The following is a 23,407-nucleotide window of genomic DNA, read 5'->3' on the forward strand; positions in this document are numbered from 1 at the left end:
ACCAGCACAAGACAGGCCAGCTCCATCCATCCCAGAAGGGGACATGGTGCTCACCTCTTTTACTCTCTGAAGCATTGGCTGCAGCCACTCACTGTTGACTTCACAGTGACTGTCCAAGAAGGTGAGGATGTCAGCAGTAGCCACTTCAGCTCCTCGCACCCGAGAGCGAATCAGCCCTACAACAACGAAAGGACAGCAGAGGAGCAGAAAGGTTAGGAAGGAAAACAGCTGAGCCTCCTTCAGAAAAAATACTTTGTGTGGCCATTATGGGGAAAAAGCAGGTGGTTCTCCTGTATTACACCTCCACTGGGAGCAGAAAGCAGCTTTAGCAGGGCATCTCCTGGGGGACATTGTCAGCTGAGCCCTCCCAGCACACAAAGAATGACCTCGCCTGTTACTTCTGTCCATGCCACTGAGCTTTCATCTGGTTCATGCTGTGATGACATCCCCCTTCCCTTCCAGCCCTCCCTACAGATAATTTGCTGCTATCTGCTCAGTGTCTCTCCCATTAGAGCACCCTGCTGCCTCTCTCAGGACCAAGTTCTACTCCCCTTGTTGCCTTTCTTACTGCTTATCCGCTTTATTCCCATTTTTCCTTTATTCTGCCTTGCAGTCAAAGATATCAACCTGGCTCTCAGATGTCTCCTTACTTCCCTACAGACCATACCACCAGCTGGGATGCTCTTCATGGACTAAGTGATTCCCGTCTCCCCTTCCAGATCCTTGCTTCAGGCCTGCTGTGCACTGACAGCACAGAAATAAGCCAGTACATGAAATTCAAACTAAAGAAGAGCTGGGAAAGTCAGTGTTACCATTTATGCACATAGGAGATTGTATGAGAAAAAACTTTACTTAATGGTATCTCTTTATGATAGATATGGTTGTTTTTCCTTTTCCCACATTTCCTAGATGGCTTGTTATCTTGCACTCTGAGATTAAAAGGATATGACTTACATCTGCATCTATGTTCATAAAGACTTTAAAATGTGGTCCTTGTTCTAGCCAGGGTTTCTGGACACAACTTCTCATTATTTAAAGTATGAAATGAGAGTCCTGAAGCCTGGGAGTTGATAAGCCAGGTTCTCCTTTCACAGAGCCTCCAAACTAGGATACCAAACCCTTATACTGAAAAAACCAAACTCTAAGAAACAACTTGTAAGCAGTTGGCAGGCAAACAGGGCCAGCTGGAAAAATTTGCAAAATCTTTGCACCTACAAAGTTTTCCACACTCACCTTCTCTCCGGGTGTTTCGTAGACATTTGACCTTTGGGATCTTGGTAAGGAGTTGGCAGTCATCAGCTTAGGGAAGGCAAAAAAAAAAACATTTGGCACACATGCATGAATTATTTGGCTTCAACAAAGAGCTCCAATTAACTTTCTCCTGCTTTTCCATGGGAGGAGAAATTCTGCTTTCACTTAACATCACATCAATCAGCCCGATGGCCTTAATCCTGTTGCCTAAAGAGTACACAGAAGAACATTGCTTGCTTGCTGTCCTCCTTGGACAGCTGAGCCTGTGTTTCTTGATACTCTGAGGAGCCAGGCCTTTGCCCTCCCATGCTCAGCATTTCACAAGAACAATGGAGCATGCGCTGGCAACATGGCACCAAGCACTGATGAAACACAGGGACCACAGGGAGCCAGGGCTGCGAATCACCGAAGTGCCAAGCAAAAGAGAGTCCTGTCATATAAAGTGATCTTGTCTGCTCTGTTTGCTATCAGCAGCTTCCCTGGGCATTTCCCACCATTTGTTCTCAGGGCAGTTTCTGCTTGATTTTATTTAATAAAGGCCACAGGGATGTCACTCGTTTCCTTGGAGACACCATTACATTAGCACATGGATGCCTAACCCAGGGCTTTGCTGGCAGCTTGCCAGAAGCTCATGGCATCCCCTATTTACACTGCCCAGGGAAGACGACAGACAGAAGCAGCTATCAGCTCCAGCCCAGCTGTACCAATTGAGCTATTGGTACACTATATAGTGTAATAATAGATATATTATAGAGCTATATCTCTATTATCCACTCTCTATTCCTGCCCTAGCAGACTTCATAGGAATAACAATTTCTAACTTGCTCTTTTTCCTTGCTCCACAAAGTTCACTCCAGTTACCATGTTTATTCCATGTTCCTTTTCATGTCTCACCCCCCACCCTTTTTCCCCGCTGTCATACTCCCACAGACTGAGCACTCCGGAGAGAACACAAAGGCCATTAGCCAAAGTGCATCTCTTGGCATGTTCCTGCACAAGCATTTCCATTCTCAAGGACGTATGCAGTCTGAAATACTGCTCTTGTGTGGGCACTTTGGCAGCTGCTGCATCATCCAAGTGAAGTGGCAGGTGCTTGTTATTACAGAGTATCGAGATTTTGCTGGACATCTACCACATGGGAAGGAAACACTCATCTTGGCCAAGTCACAGTTTCAGGTATCAGAATCCTTATTAAGTCATTCACTCTCCAAGAGTGGAGCACATCACTCTAACTACTTGCCAGAGCTGACAGACTCTCTGTGTCTTTGGGAGAAACCAAGACAGATATTAAAGCAAAGCATCAGACCTCAAACTTGTGCTAAAGTGTCTCTATGCAGGTGCCTCAGAGGAGTAGCTGTATCCACAAATATCCAGCTCTCAGAAAAAAAAAAAAAATGAGAGCTGTCATAGGATGGAGCTTTTTAATAATCTTTCTATTTACCTAGGAACCTAAACAAGAGTTTCTGGTTGAGCCCTGTGCACGACAGGTACCAAAAATCCATCCCTTTTGATGTGGAACACTTTGGCCATCAAGAATTGAATTTTTACCTGCTGAATGGTGGAACACTTAGGATTGTTTTTTGAAGTGCTCAGAAACATCCAACTCCAACAGCTGGGCACAGCTCAGTCTTTATCCAAATCACACTCCAAGGCCCTCAGAAACATAAATCCCTAATCTCAGCATCCACCTTTAAATTTATTTTATTTATTTTCTTTTGGCCAAAACTACATAAGTATTTAACTGCAAAATCAAGAGAGCAATGCTTCCATACCTCAGCAGGCCAAAGTGGGTGTTCTCAGCTATCTGTAAAGTGTCCTGAAGGAGTAATTATTAATCACGATATGTGGCACACAACTAGATTGCCCCTGAATCTAGCGCACATCATGCGAGAAGCAAGAAGTCTGCTGTCCCCACCACTTCACCATTACTACACAACAGCCAGGAGCAAAAACAACTGTACAGATGGAAAGAGTCCGTAGCCTCCAGTCTGCAGGTCTGGTGGGACTCATGCAGAAGATACTCCATCGTTGTGCCAAACTGCAGGAGAAAGTATGGTGCTGCCAAAGCAATAACCCCTTCCATGCCCTCCCACAGGGACACCTGGGATCCCAGACACATGGAGACAGGCAGGCAGCCTCGCCCCAGTCTGCCTGCAGGACCCCAGGCAGCAACCTTCCGTAGGCTCCATTGCACCCTCTTGCTCTCTCTCGGTTTGTAATTACCCTGTTCATGCACACCATTGCTACATACATAGCTGTGCTAAACAGCTCACAAAACAGTGCCTAATGAAACTAGACAGAGATCTCCGGCAACCTGGCCAAAATTGCCAAGCTGACAGAAAGGCAAAACCCAATGGAAAGAAAAAAAAGGAAGAAGCTCTGGCCTCTGCCGGATGCAGACATAAACTAAAGACAGAAGAACTTCTTCCCTTTTCTTTTTCTCTTGCGTACAGACAAGAGGGAACCTCTGTGAAGGAGGGGGACTGAACAGAGCAAACAAAAAGAGGGGAAAAAAGAAGAGAAGAAATAAGTGCAAGGGAAATAGGTTCATACTTACGATCTGAGCTGAAGTCATCTACCAAAATGATCTCCTGGATGAGGCTGGGAGGGGTGCGGTTCAGAACACTGCAGGGAGCCAGGGAGGAAAAAGACAGTGTTTGTGAGCTGCCATTAATAACAACAACGGTAGGACTGATACAAATCTGCTACGCTATGCATTACAGCAGGAATACCAAAGCCTTGTAACATGGAAGTGGTAACCTTGCTCTTGTACCAGGGTTCATTGGCAGGAGGCAAACTGCAAGCAGGAATATCCCAGAGAGCTATGGCACGTCAGCTGGACCCACAGCCAGTAAGCTGACCGAGGGACCTGCTGGGGGCAGCTAGCAGAGGATGCTGCAGCATGCTCTCTGACTAAACAGGGAGGCAAAGAGGAGAGCGCTACCTGCCCTGAGGCAGCCAGGACGCCATTCCCATCTGCCAGGCTCTGAGTAGAGCTCATTACTGCTGGGGAGCAAAGAGCTGCCACTTCAAGAGCTCTGTCTCAATGCCACAGACGAGGCCTGCCGGAGCTTTCTCACCAATTCCCTTCTTCAGAAGGAAGGCAATTTTCTTTGGCAACATTCTGGATTTGGAATCTTTTTTCCTCTTTTGCTTGTGTGGTGGTTTAACCCCAGCTGGCAACTAAGCTCCACACAGCCACACGCTCACTCCCCCCAGCTGGAACAGAGGAAAGAACTGGAAGAGTAAAAGTGAGAAAACTTGTAGACTGAGATAAAGACAATCTAAGAAGTAAAGCAAAAGCCACATGGGCAACCAAAGCAAAACAAGGAATTCATTCATTACTTCCCATTGGCAGACAGGTGTTCAGACACCTCCAGAAAAGCAGGGCTCCATCACAGGCAGCCATTAGTTGAAATCCCCTTCCTTCTTCTTCCCCCATCCTTATATGCTGGGCATGACACCATATGGTATGGAATATCCCTCTGGTCAGCTGGGGCCAGCTGTCCCGGCTGTACCCCCTCCCAGTTCCTTGTGCACCCCCAGCCCACTCACCGGTGGGGTGAGAAGCAGAAAACACCTTAGCTCTCCGTAAGCACTGCTCAACACTAACTGAAACATCTCTGTTATCAATGCTGTATTCAACAGAAACCCAAAATATAGCCCATACTAGCTGCTATGAAGAAAATTAACTGTATTACAGCCAAAACCAGCACAATTTGTTACCTGTTCTTCTTTCAAACCAGCCCCACACTTGCTGAGTGCACCTCACTTTCCTCAGGCTGCTTGCACTATACCCTGCAATACTCTCAGGACTGCAGCGCATTTGCATCTGCAGGACACAGGGGCTTTCACGCACAAGGACAAGGGATAAAAGCTGCTGCCCTCCTCAGAGGTCAATGCACTCTGGTACCTTGGAGTCAGAGCTGTTTGATTCTGACCTCTTTGTCCTTCTCATTTGTTTTAAACACCTGAACTAATTTTCCACAACCTTCTTCAAGTCCACCCCCTGACTTTACTACAATCACACAGCGTGTTCCCACTTCGAGCCTCCTCCAATGCCTCTACACACAGGCAGGTCCTGCTCAGTAACACTTAGGCACCCCAATGAAGAGGACAGTTATGCAAACTTTAATACCAAAATCAGAGGGAAACACTGTCTTCCTAGTTATAGCAACCCATCTCATTTCAGTGACACCTGCTCCTCTGATTTTGAGCAATTCTGGAGAAAGATTGTTGGCTTTTTTTGTTGTTGTTGTTTTTGTTTTGTTTTATACAGGAAACAGACAAGAGTAATCCCATACTCCCAGGAATGGGACTGTAAAGAAATAAATTACCACCCTGCCAAGTAGCAACACTGATGGCTTTGCATACAGAGCCAAAGTTTCCTCAGTTTGGGAGAGTCTGCTGCTGTCTCGTACAGCAAAATCCTGACTGCTCTGCTGCTCAGTATCACATCCCACTCTATTTCAGATTTGTGCTGCTTCAGATGTCTCAGAGTATTTGTATTTTGAGCTTATGTGTCCCTAGATGACTGAGCTTGCATTTTTCAAAGATGAATCTCATTTCCTTCTCTTGGCTCATGCCTCTCTGGATCCTCTAGCATGGTGGGGTGGGACGTGGGGGATGTTCCTCTTTGCATTTATAAGGGCAGCTTCTCCCAGCATAGCCATCATCTGCATATCTTACAGACAAGGTTTCCCTGCACTGAAATTATTGTCTGTGCGAACTCAATGCAAAACATAACCAATCGAGACAGGCTGCATCCTGCAGTATAATGGCTGTAAAATGGTATTCTACACCTTCTCCCCTTAGCCTGACTGTTAGCAATACTCCCATTTTCTCCACAACTTTCAGGTCTTCCAACTCAACATAACTGAGAAAAAAGAAAAGTAAACGCTTTTTTGTCTCTTTCTCCCCTGTCCACCAATTCCTCAGCAGAGAGAAAACACTCCACAAGGAGTTCACAGCTCATTGTTCAATGCCCAGTTCTTCTCTCAGATCTGCAATAATTTGCTGTGGATCCTTAGGAAAGGTACTTAGTCTTCTGCACTTTGTCTTGCCTGCCTTTTTAACAAGGAACACAGTAATTCTAGTATTTCCCTTCAGTGAGGTGCAAAGAGTGGCATGACAATCAATTAATTTTAGGCACAAAATGTATTACTACAATTTCAAAACCCAAATGACAATTGCCTTTTACAGCAGAAACACAGACTATTCTCCCCTTATCTCATGGATTCCCTACCTCCTTGATTTTTTTCTCACAGCTTCCTTCTTTCGGTATCAGTGTCCTTACGCTCTTGCATGACACCACATCAGCATTGTCAATTAGTTTCTCTCCTCTACTGATACATCCATCCCTCACCAGCTTACAGATAATCTCGTTTACTCCAGATGTTGAGGAGCATCTTTTTTCCTTTGCTCTAAAATAATCACCTCTTTTGCCATTATTTAAATTGTCCTTGTAATGAGTTGCTATACCAAATGCCCTAGCATTACAACAGCATCCTTTTAATCAGAATTTATACAGGCTTTCTGCATACACACCAAACCACTGACAGCTGTTCAGATCCATAGACTTAAAGACTGACTATTCAGCTTTACATATGCACCAAAACCAATCAGTCCCTGCAATACTGACTGAAATCAGAAATAAAGAGAAAGAAAGGGACCAGACAACAAAGAGGTTGATTTTCCCTTTTGCAAGAATGGTCACCACAGCAGAATTGATGGTATCACTTAATGACTAATCAGGCAGAGGCATCAACCACACAGAACACTTCTGAGTGACAGTTATATCTGAAAGAGAACAGGATGCCAAGGAAGTAACTGGTTTGAGAGTGTCAGCTAAGCCCTGCTGAGGAAGAGATACCACGCAGCCGAGTAGCTCTTGACTAACACACACCTCTTGCAGGACTGAGGATGCCAGCAACAAGACACTTGAACTGGCATGTTCAAAGGTTCTGGTGAATAGTTCATTTCCTACTTTTTCCCCCCTACTTCCCTTCTTAGTCTCTTGCTGGATATTTTTAAGCAGTTGCTTTCCCCTACACTGAAAATAAATGAACAAAATTTTTCTGAAGGACTCTCTGCACAGGACCAGTAGGATCTGGGGCAGCATGACCTATTGGTGAGCTGGTCTGGTCCTTCTGGCAGCCTGCAGGCTGGGCAACAGGTCCAGCTGCCTGTTACCTTTACCTAGGGCAGAGTAGGAAAATGGCTGGAGCCCACAGCAGAAGGCAGGCATGCAGCCCATGCTGCCTCTGAAAACCAGGAGGGACAAGAGACAGGACGCTAGAGGGAAGAAATTATTCATCCACACCGTCACTCCTCTGTTTCTGCCTCTCCCTCATATACAAACATTTCTCCCACCCTCACATGGCAACAACAACACACCATTCTCATTGCTTCCACCAAGCAGCAGAGATCCCAGGGCAGCAGCGAGAGGCTGGCAACTGCTGAGTTGCCAGAGGTGCTTGTGCGAGTGCCTGTGTCCACACATGCAGCTGGGCTTAGCAAGAAGGGTATACAGGTCAGGATCTGGCCCCTACAGCTGCCATGTTTAGATCACCCTGAAATAAGCTGTAACGCAGGAGGTCATTTCTCAAGACCTTTTGGTACCAGCATTGCTGCTTAGCTGAGTTACCTTGCAGAGCTGTCAGAATAACACAGCAAGGCATTATCTAGCTCAGGGGAGTGAATTTAGGCTCCCTCTAGTTCTAAGTTAAGATCAGTTCAAACCCAGTACCTTTTTCATATACTTTTCCTAGAATCTCCCAAAGTTTTACAACTGATTTTTGAGTGCCCAAACTCAGGCACTCAAAAGCCAGGCTTGCAAAGATCTCAGGTATGAAAATTGCAACTGGTAGTACATATTCTATTCACCTCTGAAAAGGTTTTCAGCCACAGAAAATTTTGCTCTTAGTACTGCTCATTTCCATCAGTTGTCCACTTCCACCCCCACACTTCTCTTATTGCATCCCCATAGTGAAATGATGATAACATAACTTGGGAAAAGGCCCATAATAATAGTGGAATCATATTTAACTTTCACCAGGAACATTTCAAATGGTTAATTCTAATTAGCTAAATAATCATGTCTACCTGGCTTAAGAAAGTTCTTATGAATATAGAAATAATGACAGGCTGCAAGGCTGACTGGTCAGCAGGTAGTGCAATTTTATGCCTCCTGTTGCTCAGTATCACTGTGGTCCTCTGCAGATGCATCGCCAGGTCATAAACCAAACAGAAAAGAACAGTCCTGTCCCTTTAACACTTGACTTACCCCAAGGTGCCGTGAAGTAATTACATAGTATTTAGTGCACTGACTATACGAACAGAGCAACAATTATAGTCACAGCAGTAACTCAGCCTGGTACGTTCAGATGCATTTTGCTGAAAGACAGGACTCGCAGGTTGCAGAAGAGGTCTTGAAAAGCACTGTGAAATCTTCAACTCCCTCTATAACACCAGTGCCAACCTGCAAGTGGCCCTTAGCTCTATGCCTTTTCTAACAGTGCAGCCATGACCTGAGCCTTCACCTCTGTGTATGGTTGTCAGACCTCCTGTGCCTCAAAGACAAGGCTACTGGCCAATGCTTGGTTGTGTGACACTGTAAATACTGTAGAGACCAAGAAGAATTCAGCCTTCAGGATACCTTGTCAGAAAGGGATAAATCATGGACACATTCTGACATTTGATGTAAGCAAGGAATAAATCAATCACGTGCACTGGCTGTAAATCATCTGGCAACGAAGACTCCAGCTGTAGTCAGAGGTCTGGGAAGAAACAATTCATCCCACTATTCATAGCAAAGTGCAGCCAGTTCCTCACAACAGCACTCCTCCCATGGCAGAAGGATTGCAGGGACCAACCTGAACAGATAGGTCATCCATTTTTCATGGTCTTTGTGGGGGCTCTGGGCTCCAGGACACCACATCTAGGATACTGGTAATAGCACATCTTGAGTGCCGTGTACAGTTCTGGGCTTCCCAAGACATGCTGAAGCAGGTCGAGTGAATAACCATTAAGATAAGGGATTGGAGCACCAGATGTGTAAAGTGAGGTTGAAAGAGCTGGGGTTGTCTAGCCTTGAGAAGAGAATGCTCAGGGATGTTGCAGAGTCTCCGTCCTTAGAGGCACTAAAAACTGACCAGGCATAGCCCTGAGAAACATAGTCTAGCTGACCTTGCTTTGAGCAAACCTGGCCTGTTAGTGCATTGGCAAATTCATCTGCTCATCAGTACACACCACCTCCACAGGATCTGGGTATCAGTTTCTCTCTCTATGCATTAACTGCTGCTCTGAATATCATCTTCTCTTCAAGTATTGTGGCACCTGGCTATTTGATTAGCTGCCTTGAGATCTTCTTAAGTATCCTACCACCATGGTTTCTGAGCATCTAACCATTTGTCTGACCTATGATGTAATCGGCAGAGATCTCCTCCTGTTACCCTAGCAGCCCCATGGCTCCAAACAAATCTGCTCATTTTCTGAACAGTGGCTCTGCAGAACTCATTTTATGGTTCAAATGAAAAGGAAATTATACAGGTAAAAAAGCAAAATGTGTTAATGCAATATACTCAGGTCTCTGGAAACAGAGTAGCAGCAAACCTGGTAGACAGAAACCCAGCCTCCTAGCCACGAGGCCAACTTGAAAAAGCCTGTTATTTATTCACAAAGCACATTTCTCTAAGCCCACAGGATCTATCAGGGGAAGAAGTGGAAATGATGAATAATACATTCTTGTTAGTGATATTATCAGCTCAACCTTCTACCCCAACGATTCACTCTTCCTTCAGCCTCCACAAGCTGTTCCTGGACCTGCTTTGCAGGCTTCAGAGACCCTTTGAGAAAAGACTTGATAAGTCAGAGAGGGAAAAGGGCATTTTTTGTGTAAAAGTTAAAAGGAAAAGAGCCTTCCTGGGTTCTGCGGGGGTGATGGAAGGCAGAGTGAAGGAGCAGCTGGAACATTGCTTTGTGGTACAGATAACTCCATACTTCTACCTACCTGGGGGTGCTGACAGGCCCTATGCCACCTATTTACTTGGTTAGATTTGTCCACTGCTAATGCACAGATATGAGGAGACACTGCTACAAGACAGCAAGTTTCCTGCAGGTTCAGCAGGGTCTGTGTGCAAAGACCTGGGGAGGATCTGGTGAGCCATCATGTTCAGCAACTGTTTACCAGCAAGTGACTCTGAGCATTCTGTAAGTCTCTGTAAGACTGAGTTCATCACCTTCTGCTTGAAAGGCTTGTGAGCCATGTCCTCTGCCCCCACTGAGCCAGCCCCAGCTCCTGTAACATGCACAAGCAGGGAACTGGCTGCTTATTCCCATTTATGGAACACAGACCCTTCTCAAGCCCCATCCCTCAGTTGCATCTAGCAATACACAGTGTCCCCTTTGACCTCCCCTCACTCTTCTATACTAAGCTCATACAGACTGTTCCCACCTGCAGATGCAGGCCCACTTTCCTGCTACTGATGATATCTCCCACAGGGGCAACCGCAGACATGCTCTGTCTTTGAAGACACTGCCAATCCAAGCCCCTGACTTGTCCTAATGGGTCACCTTGAGGGCAGATTACAAGTACTTAGGGAACCGCAGCCACCCTGCTTGTCTAACTGCTGGGAAATGCCTAACCCTCCACTAGTGCCCTTCCAGGCATGACCATTTGGGCCCAGCACCCCTTGCTGAACTCACCTCTTCACCGTGCGGAGCAGGGTAGAGCGCGCCTCATTGTGGAAGGTGATGATGAGGCTGGTAGCTGGCAAGTCTGTGTCATAGCGTACAGAAGTGCACCTGCAACATGGGAGAGCAGAACTGTAAGCCAAACATCACTCAGCAGCAGCCACTGCAACAATGTACTTAGAATTTCTAAAGGAGGAGAGAGTAACATGCTAAAATCAGAGACAGCACAGTAGAGCTGCAGCAAGGAAAGCCTCAGCAGCCCCTGCCCCAAGGCTGGCACGGCTTAAAAAGAACTGTGCATGTTGAAAGACAAAGTTTTGAGGCCATGATACCTAAACTCATGCTGCTGCATGCTGAGGAGGGCATGTGGGTTTTATGGGGAACAAAGTTTCAGCATCATGGACTCTACTCCCCAGATTTGCCTGTGATTCACATAAAATCTTGTTTATTCATGCACAGGACATGCACATGCTAAGGGTGCATGGAGCTGGTACACCCAGGCATCACTGTATAAAGCATTTCAAATTCTTTGGGCATTGGGCTTTACTGACAGGAAAACACTAACTAGTGCTGTGATCTGCATCAGAGAGTTGCTGAGGTTCAACACTAACACCTCAGCTGGCAATGAAAAGCGATTCCTCCCATCTTCTCATCTGACTTTGTAATGTTAGGTACATACATGCATTCTCATACTCAGAATCAAGGATCAGCTTGCTCAAGGGCTGCTCATACCCTGTGGAGAACAAGGATTCTTGGAGGAGAACAACTCACAGATGTGAATCCTGGATCCAATTCTAGCAGATACTAAGAATGGCAGGTTGGGGCTGACTTGCTCCTAACTTCCAGCCAGTGTCAAACAGCTGTCAGTCTGCACTAATTCCCTGCCCAATGAAGAGTCCACACCTGAAACGGTGGCCTAGTGTGTTTAACAACTCAAGGCCATACACAGACTGAATCCATTCTGGGAAGGAGTACAATTCAGTTCTTACAGCCGCTACATGTACTTCCACATTTACTTACTAATTTTTTGTGCCTATTACTAAATTGTTACTGGTTTTATCATCACATCCAATCCTACTAATTTATGACTTCTCCATTGCAATATTTTATTAAGAGGACAGCAGCTTCTTATAGCAATTTTCAAACATATAAAGAAACCTTGATAAAGACTAAAGTGGAAAACCTGAGACCAGACAGGAGACATACCACATTTATTATTGTTTCAAAATAACTCCATGATGTAATGCATATAAAATGTATTACGGCATCAGGAAGTAGAAAGACAGAAGAGGTTAGTGTATGTATTATTTGGGGAAGTCTTCCCAAGATCTCAGCATTATTACAGCATCGCAGAGGACAAGGACAAAGTTTGTGCTTGACAGTTGACCCTCTCTTTGCTTTGGATAAAAACCACAGCAACATGCTAGGTCAGAAGGAGCTTGTGGGATGTGGAGTCAAGTATGTCCAAGCTCTGCTTGGGTGTCTGAAGAAAAAAGTGACATGTTAGTGACCTATTGACACCCGCTCCTTAAATGGGGAGCCAGGTCCATTTGTGACACAAGATATGCTTTCCTCAAACCACAATCTAACTTGTATCAGCCGAAATAAGTCCTCATTCTAAGTTGCCATCCCAGCAACCATTCCGATATTGTTAGTGACAAGGTACTCAAACACAGCTCCCTCACTGCCAAACTGCCACCACTGCAAATAGCAGGAACATAGAAGTATGTTTATCTGCTCTGATTATACACTATTTTGGACTCTCCATTCCTGAAGGGAATCCTTGCAATGCTGGGGCTGAAGTGGCCACACATTTCCAAGGAATCACATATATGTTGTTCTTCAGACTGAAGCGTGTGCATGAGTCTTTTCACAAAGAGCACGCTCTGCATGCTACCACAGATCAAAATAAACAATTCACTGTTGGAGTGAGCTGGTTTTAGCCAGAACATGACGGCAGATCAACAGAAAACAGCAGTTCTGCATGGCAGGGAGACTTGCCAGTAACGCAGGACATGGCACTACTGCCTCCAAGTCACTAGCAAGCCAATCCTGAGTACTATGCTGGGGAACAGAAGCATAAGACTGATCTCACAACCAAGGTCCCAACTGCTTGCCTTTAGAAAGCACCCTGATGGCTGTCAGTGCTGGCAGGCTCACAAAGCTCCATGTCTTCTGACATCCCATCGAGTTAGATGCCCGGTTTCCCATTCCCAGCAACTGTGAAATGTTGCTTTGCAACCCCAGGCAGGGTCTAGGTTCCAGCCCAGACAGACAAGCATTTCAGAAATGGCTAGTTCGCTTCTGTTTTTTTATCCATTAAGTAGGCTGTTTTTACACTATCCTATCACTATGAAATTTACAGTTTTCAAGGTACAACATTATATTTTCGTATTCCAGAAACTACAGAATAGTTACCTGAGCACTATTAGCAATTCAAGGATGAGTTTAGTCAGTAGAATAAATTCATCCCCAGTGAAACAAGGACAGAATGATGAGCACTTTCCAAGCCATGTGTGTATTTGCACACTAGCTTCATCCCCACCCCAACAGCCTTAATCCAAACCATAACGCTCAGGCTGGAAAGAAGGCACCAAACCAGCTTCAGACAGCCAGAGCACAGCAGGTGAGGAACACTAGAGTAAAGGAAGGCTGCAACAATGACATACTTCACAGCCAGGACAAAGGGTCACTGAGAGAAGCCATCAGTGTGAGAGGAGCTGTGCAAAAAACAACTGTTAGATGAGCAATTTGAGCTGCAGTGGAGGGGCTGTGCTGAAACAAGATGATGGTTGGACCCACAAGAAGAGATGCTAGAAAAATAACGAGCTGGAGCTGAATTAGTTAAGGGTCTCCGCACATTTGAGAGCTTTCCAGATTAACCGTGAAATACAGTGAAGTAACAGACTGATTCTGGCAAAGAAAAACCCAAACCATCCTTTGCCAACATTGCAGAAAACACACAAGGGCAGTGGACTCCCCACACCAAGCAGCAGCCACGGCTTGGAGCAAGGGCTGCACAGTACCTGTAGTGCCTGGTGTCCCGAATGGGCCGATCGCTGCCGAGTTTGTCGCTCTCTAGCTGATTAAAAGCATGCTGGCGGTAGGGGTCTTCTCCGGCCTTCAGCAGCTTTGAGGACAAGTAAGCCTTTTCGTCAAAACCCCTCCGGCTGTTCTCTCCTGGGGGAGCCCTTGTCATCTAGAGCAGAGACAAGCATCAGAGCATCAGGGAGGGCAGCTGACTCATGTTTAGACGCAGATAGTAAGTTCAGACACATGTACACTAAGGCAGGTTGTTTGCCACACATCTAGAAGTGGCTCGGGTGTGGGGGAAGGCAGGACAGTCAAGAGCTTGGAAAGGAAAGCAGGAAACCCTTACAGATACTGTGTTTAACTGCCTCTCCGAGGAAAATTGCAGGCCTCGCTATCCTGACTAAGCTCGAGATGAAAGCTGCTGTGCCTGATGAACTTTGGCTCTGCCTGTGCTTTTTAGCACTTGTTACACAGAACATTCAAGACTGCAGGCATCTGGAAACCCTTCCAGGCAACGCAGGTTTGAGAGCACCCTCCAGCCAGTGTGGCTGAAACACAGTATTTTGAGGAAAAACAGTTTCAGCCTTTTGGTAATCACTATCACATACGAACACAGAGGCAGCTGATCTAACAGGTTCCCTTCTGTGCCTTGCCCAGCTTTGCCCAATGTCATGGAAGTCCATGATAAAGTTGGAAGCTGCATGCGACTGTCTGCAGTCCCATGCAAGAGCTAGAACACCCGGGCCATCCCTCTCCTAGTTTTCCTCTAGCTTTCCTAGGCCACGGAGTCAGTGCAATGCCAGCACCTGAAGACAACTCCTTAGAGGCACCAGGAGAGAGGACAGGCACAGTTCTAGCCTATGTTGAACTCTTCGATATAAGATTTTGGTTGGAAACAACCTAGAAACTGTAAAATATCAGCTTATAAATCAACCAGGATTGTTTATAAAATAGAAGTAGTTTAACAAATTGTCTATATAGTAGCCATATGATATACCAAATTACAAAGAAGCCGTAAAATGCTCCCAACCTTGTATGAAGGAGTGCTGGAGCTCCCCAAGACTGCTGGAAAAGGTAGATTCTGGCACATCCACATCTCATCCAAAGTGCTGGATAATCCCCAGACCTCGAGATCCTTCTGTATAAACCAGTTTGGATACCCTCCAATACTAGGCTTGCCCATGTTTCTCCCTCTGCTATAAGGCCCCTTTTAGGAGTTTTAAAGGGCGAGAGATCAGGGAGTGGTCCCCAGTATCACACAGCATTTTGGTTGAGCCATCTTAGTGGGCTGGGAAACAACTCAAGAGACCCAGCATCATGGCAAATTCCTTAAGCAGGAGAGCACTTGGAAGAACAAAGATCTCTGCACCTTTCTCCAAGAAGGGCTACCCTGCAGTGCAGACAGCTCTAGGAGAACCAGACAGTTGGATGAGACGATGGCAAATGAAATTCAGTGTAGACAAGCGCAAGATAATGAGCATTGCAAGAAACTAATTGAACTACTCACACACACTGATGGATTTCAAATGAACTGTGACCACTTGGGTTACAGATCTGAGTGTCTCCATGGACAGCTCAATGAAAGCCTGCACTCGGTCCACTGAGATGGGAAATACAGCAAATCAAGTACACACAGAGAAAACTGAAACCCTTGTGAACACTATCATATGAAATTAGTGACAGCTCAGCAGCCATGGCCAGAGCACAAGTTTTGTCAAACCAGTCTCTGGAAAGAAGCTACTGGAGGATGAAGAGAAATTAAAGGTTAGGATCGTTCCATTTGGAGAGAAGATGAATGAAGTGAGAAAAAAAAATGAAGGTGGTCCATAAAATTTGGGCCTATAATACAACCAAGGTGAGCCTGATGCCCAGATTTCCCTTTTTTACCATACAAGAACAAGGCATACGTCTTCTCACAGGAGAGAGGAAAAAAAAAAAGGCACTACTATTTTCAACACAAAGAAACTTACTCCACCACTGCACAACCAAGCTGCTACGTATGGATTTACCCTAGCGCAGGACCCACACAGGCACACTTCGGAAGATCGTTCTGCCTCCATTGCACCCCTCCAGGCAGCGAGCGCCCTGCCCTGCCGCCCTCCATGAGGGATGCCGTGGTCCCCCGCACCCCTCCCGCGCCCACCGCCACAGCACTGGCGGCACGTCGCTGAGTGAGGGCAACAGCTCCGTTTTCCGCACGGCTGGTTTCACAGCCTGCTGCCTAGACTCACCCTTGAAATTGTATTTTCAGTATGATGAGGAAAGTAATTACTTTCGTACTTCTCAAAATTGAAAAGCTTTCCTCCTTTAATTCATACTAGGAGTTTTATCAAACTTGGCTTCCATTTCTCTTTTTCCTCTTGCCCTAGAAAACAACACTGATTTGTAGCAAAAGCCCTGCTTATCACACTCCTTTAAATATTTTGCACTTTGCTACTTATCTCTGTCTCCCCAGTCCCTGGAAAAGCAACAGCTGGTTTTGGTTTGCATTGCCAGGAACCTCTTGCACAATGCTGGAAGCAGCAACAAGCAACAAGCTCCTCCTGAAGAGGAGCCATTTTGTCAGGGCACCGCGAGGGCCAGGGGCTCGCCGTGGCAGGGCTCAGGGCAGGGCCTGGCAGCCAGAGACCACCACACACCCCAGCCAGGAGTGGGGCAGCCCCAGCCCTGGGCATCGGGCATCTCTCTGGGGACGGGATGGGGGTACGGGCCCACCTTGGCACGGCCCGTGGCCAGGCAGGGCAGGGCTGTGGGGAGCTGCAGGCCGGCCCTGCTGTGGCACAGGTGGGGCAGGGTCGGGGGGCCATGAGGAGCGGGCAGGGACAGGAAGGGCCCATTAGTTACCTCTGGGCCATGGCACATTTAAACTTGAAATATTAGGTTAATTCCTTTAGATGCTATGGTTCTCAAATTACTTCTACATCAAATTTTAACAGTCGTAAAAGAGCACTGGGGATTAATTGTCAGTTATGAACATTTCTCATTTTTATCTCAGCCAGTGTCTCTCTGTGCTCTCTTCAAACAAGGAAAAGGGAGGATTCAGGGTTGATAGCTCAGAGGGCCTAGCTTCAGCTTGAGAATGACAGCTAATGAACAAGTAATCGAACATCTGATCTGTGAGCACCACGGAAACAAGGTAGTAAATAGGAGCCAACAAGATCACATCATGTCAGACCAATCTAATTTTCTCCTGCGATGGAGTTATCAGCCTTAAGGGTGTGGAGAAGCAGGAGATAGATACATGACTTTGGTAAGGTTTTTGATAGGGCCTGGTAAGGCTTTGTCATTAGCAAGCTAGAGAAATAATAGTCTAGATGAAACTACTGCAGAATGGGTGAAACTGTTTGGAAAGCTACTGCCAGAGCAGAGGGGCTGTGGTGAGAGCAGGTCTCAGGGGGTTGTTCTGGATCTAGTGCTATTCAGTATTTTCATAAGTACCTTGAATACTGAGACACAGTAGGTTTGTCAAATCCATAGGAATTCCAGCAAAAATGTTAAACAGGTTGCAGAACAGGATTAGAGTTAAAAAAAAAAAAGTCTGAAAACAATCAATGCAATTTAATATGGGCACCACAGACCTCTACAGTTCACCAGGTCTGTGCTAACACAAAACATACCAGAAACAGCAAGGTAGCAGTTCCTTAGAAAAGCCCTAGATATTACAGCTACTTACAAACCACACAACAGCAAAGTCAGATCAAGAGAGGAGAGCAAGCTCTATCCTGAGTGGAGCCCAGACAGCTGTGAGCAAGCCTGGCAAAGCAAATATAAATCTTACCTTTAAGGATTGACTTGCTTTATCAGATTATTTTCTTAGAATACAGGTGTTTGACTACAGAACATTTATCACTGTTAATTCAAAGCATACTTTATAGGAGCAGCACAGGTTCTCTAAGAAATAAGCAGCCAGTTCCCTGCCAAACTCTCTGAGGAGGGTGGACTGATGCCTGCCCCCTCTGTTCTCTCCTTTCACGTTAACACCTCTCAATTCAGGAAGAAGTCAATATACGCAAATGTGAGCTTTGGGTTATATTAAAGGCACAGTATGTACAGCTGACTGCAGAGTCAAGTCTTCTACCACATCAGCAGCACAGTTCATACCCCTAAGTTTTTTATGTAGTTACACACTCTGTATCCCCACATTTGAGGCTGGAACTAGGAGTGAGAGTTATGGGAGCAGAAAAGTTCCTGGCATGTTCCTTTTGACTGATGCTCTGGATATTTGCAACATGAAAGCAGAAATAAAGATGAATAGGCACTGGAAATGTGAGTGTCTAGACTAGGGATTAGAAAACTAGTTTGCGCAAATTCAGGTTTGTCCCAAACATTGCTGAGACCTCCAACACAATTCAAATCTCAGGAAGTACTGTAAATCTAATCTCATTTTACAACCTCATTTTCACATATCCTTTTACCTTTCAGTGACAGAATGGACTGAGATGCTCTTCTGCTGCTGAAAGCACAATCTTATTTGTGTTTTGACATGGTTTAAGAGACCAGAAACCACTTAAGTAGTGAAATAAACTTTGTAAACAAGGGATTAAGGGAAAGGAATTAATGCCATGCACATCTAGAAAAACTTAAGAACCTCATTTTTCAACTAGCACAGTGATATTCCTCAAGGCCTGATCACTTGTGAAATAGCAAGACTGTAACACAGACAGTGCCACTCACTCCCATGTGTTGTCACTGTCTGCCACCAGACACAGGCACACCAGCTCCAACATTGTGCAAACAGCCACTGAAACCAGTGCACCTAGGGACTTCAGCGTCCCAAGATACAGTTTTTATAACAGCAGGTTCAGCCAAATTCAGAAAGGATAACCATACCCCAGAGGTCATGAAAAAGCATTACTTAGAGTAAGGTATGCAAAACTCTGAAAGGTAAGTACAATTAGTCATTTTACAGTTACAGTGAAATTAGTCCAACAGCAGTTTTATATGACAGGATTTATACTTTGCAGCTCTTGCATATCATAGAAGCATAAAATGGTTTGGGTTGGAAGAGGTCTTAAAGATCTAGTTTCAATCCCTCCGCCATGGGCAAGGACACTCTTTCTTACAAGTGTTTAGTGCTAGCACAAGAAAAGGAGCAGGGGGCTGCCAGGCTTTTGTTAGACATTAAGCTCATTCTCATGATTGTGTCAGCTCTGTCAAATCCCAGTACCGAAAACCGTCAATTACAAGCCATCCCCAGTAAGCATCTTTCCCTGGAAGAACTACCTGCCCAGGAAGGCCTAATAAATAAAGAAGGACCCAAAGCAAGCCAGGGAGTAACAACCTCACCAAACCTCCCCCCACCCTCTCAAGGCTCCCCTTTGATTTGTCCCACTACCGCAGCCTCACATACTGCCACTGCCATGACCCCCAGTCCTCTCAGCAGAAGTTTCCCTCTGAACTGGCTTAATGCCAGCTTCAACCCATTGGATTGAGATACAGCCTTGCTGGCTGAACAAATCCTCTTCCCTCAGAGCAAAGGTCAGGGCCAAGTCACCTCTGTAAACCATGGCAGAGCTGCTGGGGCCCACATAGTATGAAATTTTTCTCCCTGGGCTCACTCCACGTGCTGCATATGCTGTCCCAGCGACCTGAAGATAAGTCCCAAAGAGGACAGTATAGCGCAGCACCACCAGCAGCAATCAGATGCTGGGGAGCACAGCAGTGCTTGGGGATGCTACAGAGAGAGGTGCTGCTCAGCTCTGTAACCCATATGTTGGCAGATGCATGGGCTACGAATGGCACAGAGCACAGACAGGGCAGGACTGAAAGCTGCAGCAGCTCCCAAGAAATTCCCAGGGAGCAAGCTACTCTTGATGGGCTGAACCTGCAAGATAGCATCTCTTGAACGCCTGTTAGCATAAGCACTTACTTTAGAGGGTATGTTGCATTTCCAGTTGGGTTTAGGCTCTCATGAAATAATCCATACACTTCTTTGAAAAACTGCTCAAAATACTTTAAAAGAAAAGGCTATGCCTGACAGCACAGAGCCTATTTTATTAATACTTTGTTTAACTGTGTAAAGCATTTTAAATGTGGTTTAGGAACCATGCACATATGGAACTTCTGTTATGAAACATTAATAAAAATTACCACAGTTAAATAGAACCATCTCTGTTCCTCAAAAAGTGCAAGTGCTGACAGAGGAGCTCAGAGACCGATTTAAATGTTTTGTTTGTAGCTTGCACAAACTGCAGTAACACAATGGAAGCAGCAAAGCTACTTGAATTGATCAGCTGCCACAGCAGCTAATTAGTCACAAGAGATTTCCTACTGCCATCAACGCTGGACAATCTTGAGGCCTGCTGCCAGTTCAAATGGGCTAGGAAGACCAGTGGTGGGACCCAAGCAGAGGATGTTTTTCAATGTCTTCTGGGAAGAGGCCATGGTTGCCAGCTCACAGGGTTTCTCCAGGCCTTGTGACAGAGCGGTAGTTGCCAAGGATGGTGGGAGTGAGAAGCAAAGAAAATCTGCTGGGGCTTGCTTTCCAGCACTGCTACTTGCCCAGAGTGCCTCTCCACTTCCCTATTCTTTTGCACTATCTTCTGGCACTTACTGCCTTCTGTGCATGCGGAGGCAATTCTCTGCCAGCTCTGCAAAACTGCATCTCTGCTCTCTTCTCTTTTAGCCCTGAGAAACCCTTTCTCTCTGTCCATGCCTCATGGCTAGGAAGCCATGGGATTCCACCAAACATTTTCTATTTCATTCTTCTCTTCTTCCCTCATAGTTTGTCAGACATTGAGCTGTTGACAAGGAAAGTGTCCTCAAGCATCTGGCCTGAAAAGGTGGAAATCCTATATAAGGCAAGAAAGGACAAGCAATTATTTTTCTGCGTTTGGTTTCTACAGCAGAGTTCTCCCTGCACTCACCAATTTTTGGATGCAACTTTCAGAGCCTCCTCCAAGAGCCACAGAAGATAGCACAATGTCTTCCATGTTATTGCCTATAGACTGGATGATGTGAACATCATGTTCTCCTATGATGTCTGTCACAAGCAGACATGGGTTGTTAGTGTGAACAGTTTGTAAACAGGATGTTCCCGACTTACAGGTCACAACACTGTGTTGGTAGACAAGGCTTGGCCGCTAACTTTCAAGCGGACTTACGACTGTTTGACAAGCTGGTCTTTTGGCCAGTTTCAGGGAAGAAAGTATGCAACATGAGAGTAAAAGAGTACAAGGGAAGTTTACAGGGGGAGCAGCAAAAAAAAAACAGAACCCAAAAGCAATGAAGTTACTACCTCTACCATGAGCAGTGGTTCTGTGATAGCTTCACACACCACTACCTGCATCCAACTTCTCAGCATAGGTGGTGTCTGTCCTATTACAGTTCCAGCTCCTTGCTTTCATGTCTGAGAATCTTGCTTCTGAGGCAGCCATGTGGCCTCTGCCTATTAATCCCACTTAGCCATTTCTTTAGTGACTCTGTGGAGAAGCATCCTTCTTGTGATATTTCACCCTGATCTTGCACGTCCTTGTCTACAGGAGGGAAGAGATGCTTCCAGGAAGCACATCTGTATCGCTCTGGCCAGGTCCCAGAGGTATGCAAAGCAGCATGAGTTGACAATAGAGGACTGACAAAAGCAACACATAGTGCATGATCGCCAGCAGTACTGCACATATCGGTCTCATTCATTTTGCAGACAGCAGCCCTAAAGAGTGTGGGTTACTCACTGCCACACATCACACCACACGCAAACAAGTCACTTGCACACCCAGTGACTGGCTTCAGCAATAACCAACCCATCCCCACCCCCATGTAGACTAGCAATCCTTGCATAAATCATGCCAACTTGGATTCCCCACTGAATACAGTCCTGATGTATATTCATTTTAGAATGATAACCTGAGAAGCTGGAATTGATAATCAACCTCACATGTGGCAGGTGCCTGATATTATTGGTTATCATACTCTTCTGCTGGCCAAGACAGATATAGCATATAGATATCACATATAGCAGGAGATGACTTCTGTAAAGTATGTCCATCTTTGACCCAGCTATGTAATCCTGAATCGACCTTGAGCAGATAGCAAGGGCTGGATCCTACAGAGGTTTCTGGCCCAGCTGCCCAGAGGAAGGAAGATACTGCCCATAAGTGGAGTGAGGGGACACAATGCCCTGGGGCATCCTTCTAGTCTTTTGTTTTTAGGAGCTTTGAATAAAGCCAAGCAGTGGAAGCCAAAAGGGCTTCAAAGGTAGATGCCCGAGGGCACTCTCTTACAAACAGCTCTGAGGAAATGAGGCTGCTCAGAACCACAGAAATCCAGACCCCAGATGAGGTGAAGCAGTTGCCAAGGCCTATTTCTTCCCTCAGTTTGAAATCTAATGCACACAGATGTCTGTTATGCAAAAGTGAAAAATCATACTATAATTTGTTTTTAATATATTTGTGACATTCACATATATTGATTTTTGTATAAACACCCACATGTCCCGACACACATACATCTGGCTTCTAGGTTCATTCAATCTTATCTCATACTCTGGAGTAAAGCCATTTGTTCCCTATTTGCCAAATTCTGTTGTGGAATGAACACTGCCATTTTTGCTGACAGAAACCTTTATGCTTTTATATTTCTCTCCAGAAGAAAAACAATGTGGAGAAAACCCTGAAAAATAGTGAGGGGATGGTCTCCAAAACTACAGAGTATCAGCATGAGAGAGGAGTGTGAGGTCTGTGGGGTTGTTTTTCCCTGAAACAGCACTTGTTTTCCAAGCGCCTCTCTATCTGTAAATATCCATGACAACATGTGCTGTCAGGGAGAAGACAGACATGACAGTACACTATTTGAATACCTAAGGGACTAGGCAGTTTATGATTGCACCCGCACCAGAACAGCAGCATTGTCAGGAAGATATCCCAATGGGTAGCTGGGGACACAGTACCTCTGGGAATGAAGGCTTTGTACAGAGAAATTATGGTCACGTGGACATGACATGCATGCAGACATCTGTTCAGTATCACACAGCAAACCTCCTTAGTAAAAGCCATCTAGGTTAATTACTATATATAAGAATATTGCTCTGCTAAAGTTTATACATACACAGTTTGTGAAAATGTGTTTTGAGGTCCTTCAGAGTAAAAAAAGGCATTATAGGAAGCTGCATTTTTTTCTTTTGGAGAAATATCCCAGTCTTCACAGACATTCAAATACGTAAAGAGCATCCCCGGGTTTCCAAGTGATTGTGAATTATTAAAGAAGAAAAAGTAACAATGCTTTGTTACTTGTCTTTGAAGTATTAGATACTCAGTGGCCATTCAGGCATTACCTGAACCCTGATTTACAGCATCTGTATCATGACAGACTGACATATATCGTTCTGTATCAAGACAGATGATATCTTCATGATTACCTGGTAGCACCCATGAAGCCAATAAAACAGTTCAAATGAGGGTGGTCTAGGTCTTCGTTAAACATATTAGCCACATAA

General features: G+C 45.4%; 1 protein-coding gene across 1 annotated transcript in view; it reads right to left on the reverse strand.

Moving 5' to 3' along the window:
• The window catches only part of GALNT16 (polypeptide N-acetylgalactosaminyltransferase 16), a 77,390-nt gene that overhangs the window by 25,689 nt on the left and 28,294 nt on the right, over positions 1-23,407 (reverse strand). Inside the window, exons 2-6 of the mRNA XM_040601897.1 lie at positions 13,971-14,143; positions 10,957-11,055; positions 3,809-3,876; positions 1,234-1,299; positions 55-176 (exon numbers count right to left, since the gene is read on the reverse strand). Of these exons, the coding sequence (XP_040457831.1) occupies positions 55-176; positions 1,234-1,299; positions 3,809-3,876; positions 10,957-11,055; positions 13,971-14,143 (528 nt within the window). The remainder of the gene's footprint in view (positions 1-54; positions 177-1,233; positions 1,300-3,808; positions 3,877-10,956; positions 11,056-13,970; positions 14,144-23,407) is intronic.

Source organism: Falco naumanni, chromosome 7 (genome assembly GCF_017639655.2).
Source record: "Falco naumanni isolate bFalNau1 chromosome 7, bFalNau1.pat, whole genome shotgun sequence".
NCBI classification, from domain to species: domain Eukaryota; kingdom Metazoa; phylum Chordata; class Aves; order Falconiformes; family Falconidae; genus Falco; species Falco naumanni.